Source organism: Panthera onca, chromosome A2 (assembly GCF_046562875.1).
Source record: "Panthera onca isolate mPanOnc1 chromosome A2, mPanOnc1 haplotype 2, whole genome shotgun sequence".
Taxonomy (NCBI): Eukaryota; Metazoa; Chordata; class Mammalia; order Carnivora; family Felidae; genus Panthera; species Panthera onca.
The window spans coordinates 56,971,319-56,982,385 of record NC_138340.1 but is presented as its reverse complement, the minus strand read 5'-3'; the positions used below and the strand labels follow the sequence as shown (position 1 = coordinate 56,982,385).

General features: G+C 39.6%; 1 protein-coding gene across 4 annotated transcripts; it reads left to right on the top strand.

Annotated features, from left to right (window-relative positions):
• The first annotated feature begins 225 nt into the window (after positions 1-225).
• On the top strand, positions 226-10,714 carry CNBP (CCHC-type zinc finger nucleic acid binding protein). Of its 4 annotated transcripts, none has more exons than XM_081794999.1 (5): positions 226-380; positions 7,940-8,056; positions 8,176-8,268; positions 8,449-8,650; positions 9,717-10,714. In XM_081794999.1, the coding sequence occupies exons 2-5, from the start codon at positions 7,954-7,956 to the stop codon at positions 9,832-9,834; spliced, it is 516 nt and encodes a 171-aa protein (XP_081651125.1). In that variant the 5' UTR covers positions 226-380; positions 7,940-7,953; the 3' UTR covers positions 9,835-10,714. The 4 variants fall into 4 exon arrangements, with proteins under 4 accessions (XP_081651125.1, XP_081651124.1, XP_060487886.1 ...); XM_081794998.1 differs by having other exon boundaries at positions 7,940-8,077; XM_060631903.3 differs by having other exon boundaries at positions 228-380; positions 8,452-8,650.
• Positions 10,715-11,067: the final 353 nt, after the last annotated feature.

Below are 11,067 nucleotides of genomic sequence, written 5' to 3'. Positions count from 1 at the left end.
GGTCGCGAGGGGCCTGGAATTTAGCGGGAAGAGCCCGAGAACGGTCGGGGCCCGAGGTTCCAGGCGGGAAAGGCCGCGCGCGGGGCACGGCGGGAATGGCCGCGGCGAGCCGAGGTAGAAGCCCGCCCCGCCCCGCGCCGCGCTCAAGCTGGGCGGCCCTCCTCTGGGCGACTCTGATTGGACCGCGGAGCTCCGCGCGCTGATTGGCCGCGTGGGCGAGGCGGAGGAGAGCCGTGCGCAGCGGCGTGTGTGGGGCCGTGTGCAGACCCGCGTGTGGCGCAGGCAAGGACCCTGAAAATAAACAGCCGCTACCTAGCGAGCCGACTTCTCCGGGCCTGCGTCCGAGTCTCCGCCGCTGCGGGCCAGCTCAGACGCCGAAGGTGAGGGCCTGGAGTGGGGCCTGAGCTTGGGGGAGCCACGGTGCGGGCCCTGGCCGAGGCGGACGGAGAGGGTAGGGAGCGGTGAGGCGGAGATGGCGGCCGCACTCTGGCCTGCTCTGCTGCTGCGTCAGGCGGGAAACTCGGCTGCCACCGCTGCTTCAGGTTCAGGTTTCCGGCCTGCCGCAGTCGGACGACCCTTCCGCCCTTCCTTCCGTCTTGGGAAGCCGGGCCGCTGCGCGTCGGGGCCTCTTCTGCGGCCGAGGCCGCACCCCAGGCCGCAGCCTTAAAGCAGAGGAGGCCCAGGCCCGTGCGCCCTTGGGACTGAGGCCCTGAGACTTTAAGGGTCGTGGAATGCGGGAAGGAGGGTCGATTTGGCGGGAACTTACTGGAAGGTGGTTGTGGTGGGGAAAAGACCCTAGTGCAGATGGGGAGCGGGGGGGTTGGGTATTTATGCAGGCCATGTGCTGGGGTAGTGGGCCTGGCGGGCCATGTGCCAAGTGTTCTGATGGGCTTAGAAAAGGGTCATTGAAGACGCGCTTGCGGTTAGAGTGAGGGGATACCTTGCCAGAAGGTCTGAGAATGTTTGAAATTCTTACTCTCTATACTTGATAGCTTTCCGATCCTTGAATTTTTATCGTCGTTCAAAGGCTAAATTACTTACATGGCAATTCGAAAAGAGGCAGCTAGGTTTCGCTTTCCATGAATCAACGAAACACGCATCATTTCTTGGATTCATTAAACGAATATAATTTAATCTAAAAACGAGACGTGAAAGTTAATGAGCCAGCCCCCATCTAGATATTCCAAATGTGAAAACCTATTTTAGAAGGACATAATTGCCCACATTTGGGTTTGGGTGTTGATTTTATTATGGGTAAGCATTATGCTTGTTGCCACATGTTAACCACATGGCCCCAGTCACAGGGCACTTCCAAAGGAAGTGACTGCATCTGGTATTGGGGAGCTTACTTAGAAAAAGAAAATATTGCTCAGTAGTCATTTGTGACTTGGGATAGTGTGTTTCAGTCATTCAGAAAGACAAAGTGTAAGAAGAATCTGGGTTGCTTTTTTCTTTTAAGGTAAACAGGGATTAATTTACAGCCTCCTCATAAAAGTTTTTTTAAAAAGGCTTTCCTGCTTTCCTGTCGTTTGACTCAGTTTTTGAGAGAAACATAACCAGTTAATTTCTGCATGGAAGAGTTACCTTAAATTAAGATAGCAACTTTGTTACTCTGTTGCTCAAGCGCTGTAAATTGCATGTAAGGTTTTGAGGGTTTTTTAAAAGATGCAGGAGATGAAATTCCCACCTCTTAGGCTTTTTTTCCCCCTCTGCAAAGCAGTCATTTTCAAATACTTGCTTAAAAATTGCTCTGATCATGGCTTAATCACACCTGCAAATGCCACGTACTTAGGTGTGTACTCTGTTTAGGTTGTTGAGCCTGATTCTTGTCTACAAGGAGCTCTCTTGCACTGGAATATAAAAGGAATCATTTATTAGAGTCCCAAGGGCTGAATTAAGGACTTGAAAGTTTCTCCAAATTGCAACTCTTGGCAGCGGTGGTTTTTTTTGTTTTTTTTTTTTAAGCTATCGGTATGTTTGTGTACTTATCTGCATATGTCACATTAGAAAACTTGGATGAGTCTTAGCAACCCAAAGGTCCACATTTTCATGTTTGATAATGAGAGGTAATGATTTCAAACAAATGTGGAGTCTCTAAAATATTTTGAGCCAAATCAATGGAAGATCAAAGGGCATTTATTGCACTAGAATTTGAACAACTGGAACAGGCAGAGTGATCTCTTCTTTACGGTATTATAAGTGGGTTTTGTGAATGGTTATATGTTTGGATTATTTTTACTGTTCTTTTTAAATCTAATAAAAATACCTGGTACCTACATCCTACATGGGAAGTTACCAAATTGGTGCTTAAAAGCAGTGGAACCACAGTTTGACTAATTGGAACGATTAGTCTGTTGGCTAAGCACTTGACCACAAGAGAGATTTTGCTTTTTTTTTTTTTTTTTTTTTTTTTGCAGGAGTGAGAGTTTTAAAAAATTGTTGGCTTCTTTCCTCTTCCTAGCCTCCTGACAGTAAGTGGAGAGCCAGAAGACTGATGCCAAGGCATCCTGGCCTGCTATGTGGAGAATGCTCTTTCCTTACTGTCTCACTTAATAGAACTCCTATTCTGGCAGTGTCAGATGCTGCTGCAGTAAGGGCATGCTATTGAGAATTCCAGTAAACTGTGCACCATTTTTATGTTGTAAAAAACTGCTGGAATAATAAAGTGAGAGCTTGTGGCAACCAAAATGCAAGTTGTAAGTAGAATCTGTTAATCAGTAGTATGAGAATGTAATATAGTGATCACCTGGAGTGGCTCCATAATTACAAATGAGGGTATTAACTAGGGAAATCAGGTGGTCAGTCTTTGGATGTGTAGTGACACTTTAAGTTCTACAAAGAGGTTTGAGAAAATCTGTCTTGGCTTAAAATTCAGGAAAGCTGTGTGATGGTATGCTGTGAATAAATTTGTGTATGGTTGTGTATGGCTGTGTATTTTTAAAAAGCTATCAGTTCTAGTTTTGATTTATCTAAAGAGATAAGAATACAGAATACAAATACTTTTTGTATTAAAATTGACATGTTTTATGTGGTCTCAGTTCTTGAGCTTCCCTATCAGTAAAATGGGAACAAGAATGCATAACTTGCATAACTTGTTGTAAGGATTGTAGATACTGTGTTTATTAACCTTTGATCCGTAGTAGATATCTAGCTATTAAAACCTCCAAACCCTTTGTGGGTAATCAGATTAGAAACCAGGATGAGAACCCAGAATCACTCCCACTGTTGCACTCTGGTCTCTATTATTCTGGCTGGAATGCAGGTAACTATACACAATGTAACTTCCTTCCATTCTGAGTTTTTTATTTGTCTTAAAACAGCCTGAAATGTTGCAGTACCATGTTGGAACACTGAACCACTTTATAAGAGTGTAATGATGAATGAGTATATTCAGGGGGACAAAAGCTCCCCTATGGTCTGTATGCAGTTAGGGTTACATGGATGAGTCAGGGATAATCCTACACTTGAGGGAAATAACTAGAGATGCCGAAAATGTGAATATATACAGGTATATTAGGAAAGCCATATAAAACAGGATAGCCAGGTCCCCATCATACCTTGTCACCCTCCCCTCCCTTCCCCCACTTAGCTATCACTACCTATTTTAAATGTATTTATAGAAGACAGGGTCTTTTATTCATTGCAACTCACATTGTTAGTCTTGAATTGTGTATTAAGATTTAAGTCATTTACTGGCTTTGTTCTTATCAAAAATGTGGAACAATTACATTGATGAAGACAAGTTAGTATTATGGTGTTTTGCTACCAATTGTGAGATTTAAGCCTAGATGAGTGTAAAATAGACCTCTTAGTTACATATGGTCTTTCAGTGAATTTTCAGTCTTTTCAGGCGATATCTTGACTGCATTATCCCTCCTGCTGTCTGGCATGACCTGTGCTCCTACACATCTTTAAGTGTGGTTTGTGTCATGAAAATTAGATATACAGAAATTAAAGTGGAAACACAACATTTCTGTTGTTGGGAATGTGAAGTCATTTGGCACTCACCCATTTTTCTTAGCTCTTCTCCATTCCATTGAGGAAGTAGACTTTGAGATGGAAAACTTAATTATAAGCACAGTTTGCCCTATGCTAAGTCTGCTCTGTAGGCATTGCACTGAGTTCTAATCCACCTGTAAGCAATCTAACTTAATTGGAGGAAGAGTGGAAAGGAAGGAATAACTATGTAAACAGAGGACTTAAACCCTTAAAAGTGTTTTAAAATTTGAACATCTGTTAAGCACAGGGCACCTGGTAACACTTCTCATCACTGATCAGTTTTCCCATCTTTTCCTAATACATCAAATTTCTGAGGTAACACAACAGGTGGTTAAACTGGGTTAAGTTGTTAACCCAGGCTTACCTATGGTCCCCAAATCTTTTTACTATGTGAAGATAACAGGTGTAGAGATACCTAGCAATGAGTTTTAGCAGCAAAAGGAGGAAAATACATGCTCTCTTTCTGCCTGGCAACAGTGAAAATACAGCATTTTGTCTTTTATCTTAAATTTGTAGATACGTTTTGTAGCATTCCATAAAATATTACTGAGGTCTAGTTGATTGAATTCTTGGAGTAATAGGATTTTGTTAGGTAATCTGAAATAAGCATTCTTGAATTCAGAGTTCATCCTTAATGAGTACATAATTTAAAAATACATTGTTACTTTAATGGTGCAATAATTCCCGTGATAGCAAGAATTTAGGTGTTTTATTGTTAGTACTTGGTTAGATTGGGTCTGTACAAGAAACAGTTTGTTTCATTCAGCAAATGACTATTAGTTGCCCCCCCCCCCCCCCCCAGCAGTTAAAATACTGAATACAACTGCTACTAAAAGAATAATTATATGGGGTGTTGTGATGATTGAAAGGTGAAGTACTTGGTCTCTGCCCTCAAGGTAAGAGGCAATATGGTAGTGTCATCAGACAGATCCTAACAAAGTACCCTGGGTTTAACTAGGAAGGAGAGTTCCAAGCTGGGAGATGTGGTCAGATTCTTTTATAAGAGTTGGCATTTGAGCTGGCCCTTGAAGGTTGGAAAAGGTTGTGACAGGTGGAGGGGGCGGAGGCAGAACAGTGCTGCAAAATTGCAGCCAAGAGCAGTCATAGGCTGTGAGAATCACAGAGCCATAATTTTCAATTTTCTTACCTTACTGGCACTCCTTTTCATAGGGAATAGCATACAGTTCTCTAAAGAACTTTTAACTCAATACATTTGCATATAAGATGGATATTAGGATGGGGATCTGCTCCTAGGATAAGTGGCGGGTCTCTAAAATGTAGTGGGAGTGGGTTGGTTTAATGTTAATGAAGAGACAAATATATCACAGGGGACTTAGTGAAAATACAGAACAGCTAATTGACTGCAATTGGCTTGGCTGAAGGGAGAAGAGGCAGATTGCACACACGGTACCTAAGCCCACTGAGAAGACCTTTAAAAAAGCCTGTGGCCTACTGATGATGGTCTTTGGGATATTAATGAAGTTAATGTTTCTTTTACCTTTTAAGATGTAGTATTAAGCCTTAATTTATTCCAGTGAACAAAATTATGTGAGACTGAAATTGGTTGATGGCAAAACAAATATTTAAAATGTTACATGTATAAAGTTGCATATCTGTTTTGTGGAATAGTTTAATTTCTGTCTAAATGAAGAAATACCTTTTTCCCTAAGTAATTTGTGGTTCATACAGCAATGATCACATTTTAACCAACTTTCAATTAGGAATTAGGGTAGGAGGAAGTAGAGCTTAGTGTTTAATCTTTTAATGTTACTTTAATTGTCTTCTTTCCAGAAGTACTTTTCCTATCATTTCTTTTTCCTTTAGGATCTGGGTACCATGAAAAGAGAGATAAGGCAAAACGGAGAAACAGTTCATGAAAAATCTATGTGTAAATTAAATCTTGAGTCGTTTTTTAAACTGATATTTCTATACCAAAAGTATAGAAAAACCTGAAATTTTTTACCTGTTGACTTTATTCCACTGATAACCACATGATGATTCATTATAATGCATTTCCTTTGTACTTTATTATGAAATAAACAAGGCCCTTTTAAAGTAGCAGTCTAAAGGGGAGATTACCTGGAACGATCATTTTTTTTTAAATTAGCATTGGAAATATATAGCGTGTTGAATGTATAGGATTGTCATTTTCTGTAAAAACAGTCTTTAAATATTAAATGGTAACCTATTAAGGACTTTTCATATTGCCTAACTTACGATGTAAAAGAACACGATCATTTCTGTGCAAAGAACTCATCGACAGCAGTAAATGTGCTCAAATTGGTCTGGCTGTAAACTGGAGAAGATCCAAAATGGAATGGGGATGGAGAGGAGGATGAGGTACCCTAAGCAGCTCTTTTCTGTGACCTTTTTATCTTATTTTGTTCTCTCTGGAAGCCAGGACCTCGCATAATATTGAAGGCTAATACCAGTATAAGAAAGCAAATGTAATCTCAGATTTTCCAGTGGCTGTTTTCTTCTGGCTAGAAATGTACATTATGCATCTGAAACCACTAATGCTTAAGTATCCCATGCAGCTCCGCACCTGCCCTTCCTTTTTTTGTTAATGTGTTCATATGGCAAGTGGCAAGAATTGATAGAAAGATCCCTTTTGAAAACTTATCCTGAATCTGATTGCAGAGACTTGGGATAAGTATTGAATTCTTTTGAATATTTGACAATGGAAACTTTTGAAACTGAACTTCAGCTTAATTTTTAGTTACTATCTGTATAATTTGTGATGAACCAGTTAAAGAATGGGTGGAGGCTTTACTGTTTTGCTGTCATTTGATATTCAGTGCTGTGGTTGGTTTGGGTAATTCCACTGTCCAGTCAGTCTTGTTCCCTTGAAGCAGTATGTTTTGCTAGACCATGGTCCTTAACGGTTGGCTTTGAGAGGGTAGTTAAAAAAAACTTTTTATACCATGGCTTGACACTGGAAATAAGGGTAAAAATGTTCAGATGTGGAAATGTAAAGGTTATTACATTGTTTTGAGCTGGGTTTTTTTTAACTACTTTCTGAGGAGTTTGTCCTGAAACATTCCATTCTTTTCCATTCTATTCCAGGAATAGCCCTTGCTTATTTTTAGATTGTTACATAAGAAGTATAAAATCCATTTGCTTTAGTGGGAGTTTTTCCCTTTTTTGTAAAAAAGTAGTACCCAATAAAGGAATCTATTGTGAAATTCCAAGTAGCGTTGTTTTAAATGTAAAACTGGGAAAACTTGGAGAGAATAGAAAAGAGAAAAAAGTGGTCCCAGTGCTTTAGGTGCTATTAGCACTTTGGTGTGCCTTTTTGTTGTTTTTCTAATATTTTTAACATACTGTACCTTCTAGAGATAAAATTTATGTCCTGCGTTTCTTCTAACACATCTGCTGTAAAGAGTCAGCAGGCAAGTGTTGCAGCACAACTGGGTGTTAGATACTAAAGTTACAGAGAGAAATTGTTTTTCTTTACTCCTCACTTTCAATCCATACTACAGCTCCATTGGTTTGAGCTTTTCTGATTTTATGACGATTAAATAACTTCCAGTTGCCCAAAATAAAGTTTACTGGCTTGTAACCATGAAAATGTGTCCATTAAGTTGGACCTCGCATGAGGTAGATATTATTTCTAATAATGGATATTCATTGATATTAACTCTATAAATTCCATCACCCCCATCAATAACTGAATTAACATTTGTATTAATATATGCATAATCCTAATGGTTTTAAAGATCAAGAATTATATCAAAATATGTTTACATTTTTTTTTTTCGCTTTTAATATATTTCATAATAGGTGTATAATGCCAAAGTGTATAGTTGTGTGGCTGTTTTTCCTAACCAATATATATTCTGGCTTCTTCCCCCCCAGAATAATTATCCAAAAATACACTAAAAGGGCAATAAAAGTTAATTTCAAGTGGTTTAACATTGTCATTTTTAATATTTTGAAGATCTAACTGCAGCCATGAGCAGCAATGAGTGTTTCAAGTGTGGACGATCTGGTCATTGGGCCCGGGAATGCCCTACTGGTGGAGGCCGTGGTCGTGGAATGAGAAGCCGTGGCAGAGGTGGTTTTACCTCGGATAGAGGTATTTTTGTCGAATAAAAAATTTTGAAGTACTTCAGTGTTTCTTAGTATCAAGACTGGTCTAATTAGTCAAATTCTTTTTGTTTCTGCCCAAAATAGGTTTCCAGTTTGTTTCCTCATCTCTTCCAGACATCTGTTATCGCTGTGGTGAGTCTGGTCATCTTGCCAAGGATTGTGATCTTCAAGAGGATGGTAAGTATTTAATACTTCCTTTTCATACCCTTCTAGAACTTGGAGCGGTGAGGATGTACTACTACTGCACGTAGCATTGGAAAGGACTTGCTACTTTTGAGATTTTGTATTGTATGGCTTAGAACAGCAACGTTATGTAAAGGTTTTATAGTCTTGGTCTGCTTCTTTTCCTTATTGTTGAAGCCTGCTATAACTGCGGTAGAGGTGGCCACATTGCCAAGGACTGCAAGGAGCCCAAGAGAGAGCGAGAGCAGTGCTGCTACAACTGTGGCAAACCAGGCCATCTGGCTCGTGACTGTGACCATGCTGATGAGCAGAAGTGCTATTCTTGTGGAGAATTTGGACACATTCAAAAAGACTGCACCAAAGTGAAGTGCTATAGGTAAGTTGTTAGGGTGTTACTGAAGGAAAGCTCATTGTAGAGATTATTTTAGAAGTGAGCTATAAATGGAAGGACCTTGCGGACCAGTACATTCAGTGAAAGTTGGTTGTGACCAGATGATAATGGTTTTAAGCATATATAACCAGCAGCCTATCTGTACATCAGTCACTATTCTACCATGATAATTTGTGGCTTATGGCTGCTGGACAACTTACACAACTTGGGAATTTTTAATGTAAAAATGTTATGCTGTAATTTGGTGTTTTCAGAGACATTGGAGAAAACTAAATTCATAATTCGCATACACAGATCTGTTTTTGTTTTGTTTTTAATGTTTATCTTTGTGGGGGTGGCACAGAGAGAAGGGAGAGAGGAAATCCCAAGCAGGGTCCGCACTGTTCACACACAGCCCAATGCTGGACTTGAAATCCCAAACCTAGAGATCATGACCTAAGCCAAAGTTGGATGCTTAACTGACTGAGCCACTAAGGCACCTCCCCACCCCCATCCACAAATCTTTTGTCCTGCAACCAGAAATCTTTGTGGTTGTGACATATAATGTACGTATTTAAAGTGTAAAATTTGGTAAGTTTTGATACGTACATACCAGTGAGATCTTAGGGATTAATTTGTATAAAGGTTCAACATCTTGGGGCACCTGGATGGCTCAGTTAGTGGAGCATGCGACTCTTGATTTTGAGGTTGTGAGTTTGAGCCCCATGTTTGATGTAGAGATTACTAAAAACTTTTTTAAAAAGGTAACAGCATTTTGCCCAGTGTTATTGTTGTGTTGGTTTTGATATTGGTGGATCTCTTACAGTGAAAATTTTAATTTTAATGTAATGGCTTAGGCTGCACGATTGAGTACTTTGTTATCTAATTCCTCCTTTCTGCTCTTAGTTTAGGGGTTAATGAGACTGTTTTGAGGGGGAAAAATATGTTCCTTCACTTGTTAACTGCTTTTTGTTCTGCAGTTAATTATTGCTTCACTATGGTTTTGTACTTTCTGAACACATTGTGGAAAATTATCTTAATTTCTTTCTCTTTTTTTTTTTTTTTTTTGTAGGTGTGGTGAAACTGGTCATGTAGCCATCAATTGCAGCAAGACAAGTGAAGTCAACTGTTACCGCTGTGGCGAGTCAGGGCACCTTGCACGGGAATGCACGATTGAAGCCACAGCTTAATTATTTTCCTTTGTCGCCCCTCCTTTTTCTGATTGATGGTTGTATTATTTTCTCTGAATCCTCTTCACTGGCCAAAGGTTGGCAGATAGAGGCTACTCCCAGGCCAGTGAGCTTTACTTGCCGTGTAAAAGGAGGAAAGGGGTGGAAAAAAATCGACTTTCTGCATTTAACTACAAAAAAAAAGTTTATGTTTAGTTTGGTAGAGGTGTTATGTATAATGCTTTGTTAAAGAACCCCCTTTCCGCGCCACTGGTGAATAGGGATTGATGAATGGGAAGAGTTGAGTCAGACCAGTAAGCCCGTTCTGGGTTTCTTGGATATGTTCCCATGTAGGAGGTAAAAACAATTCTGGAAGTATCTATGAGCTTCCATAAATAACTTTAATTTTAGCATAATGATGGCCTTGGATTGTCTGACCTCAGTAGCTATTAAATAACATCAAGTAACATCTGTATCAGGCCCTACATAGAACATACAGTTGAGTGGGAGTAAACAAAATAAAAAGACAAACGTGTGTTAATGGCTGTGCAAGAAAGATCGGGATAAAGGCCTAAACAGGAACAACTTCATCACAGCGTTGATGCTGGATATACATAAGGTGATGACAAAGGTTTAGAACACATTTTTTTCAAAGACTAAATCTAAAACCCAGAGTAAACATCTAAGCTCAGAGTTAGCATAATTTGGAGTTATTCAGGAATTGCAGAGAAATGCATTTTCACAGAAATCAAGATGTTATTTTTGTATACTATATCACTTAGACAACTGTGTTTCATTTGCTGTAATCAGTTTTTAAAAGTCAGATGGAAAAAGCAACTGAAGTCCTAGAAAATAGAAATGTAATTTTAAACTATCCAATAAAGCTGGAGGAGGAAGGGGAGTTTGACTAAAGTTCTTTTTGTTTGTTTCAAATTTTCATTAATGTATATAGTGCAAAATGCCATATTAAAGAGGGGAATGTGGAGGACTAAAAGCTGACAGTTTGGACTTTTCTTTGTGTACTAAGTCACGTCTTAGTAATGAAAAATACCTGTTATAAGGAAGCATAGGCTTTAGCTATTTAGGTGTCCGTTTGCGAAGATGTAAAAGTTTTATTTCTCTTTGTAACCCATTATATTGCTGTCCTTGAGCTCTGGTGTCCACTCTCAATAGTTTTAATGCCATTGTTGTTATGTTTTTATTTTTTATTTATTTGTTTTTATTTTTGAGAGTGAGCAAGTGGGGGAGGGGCAG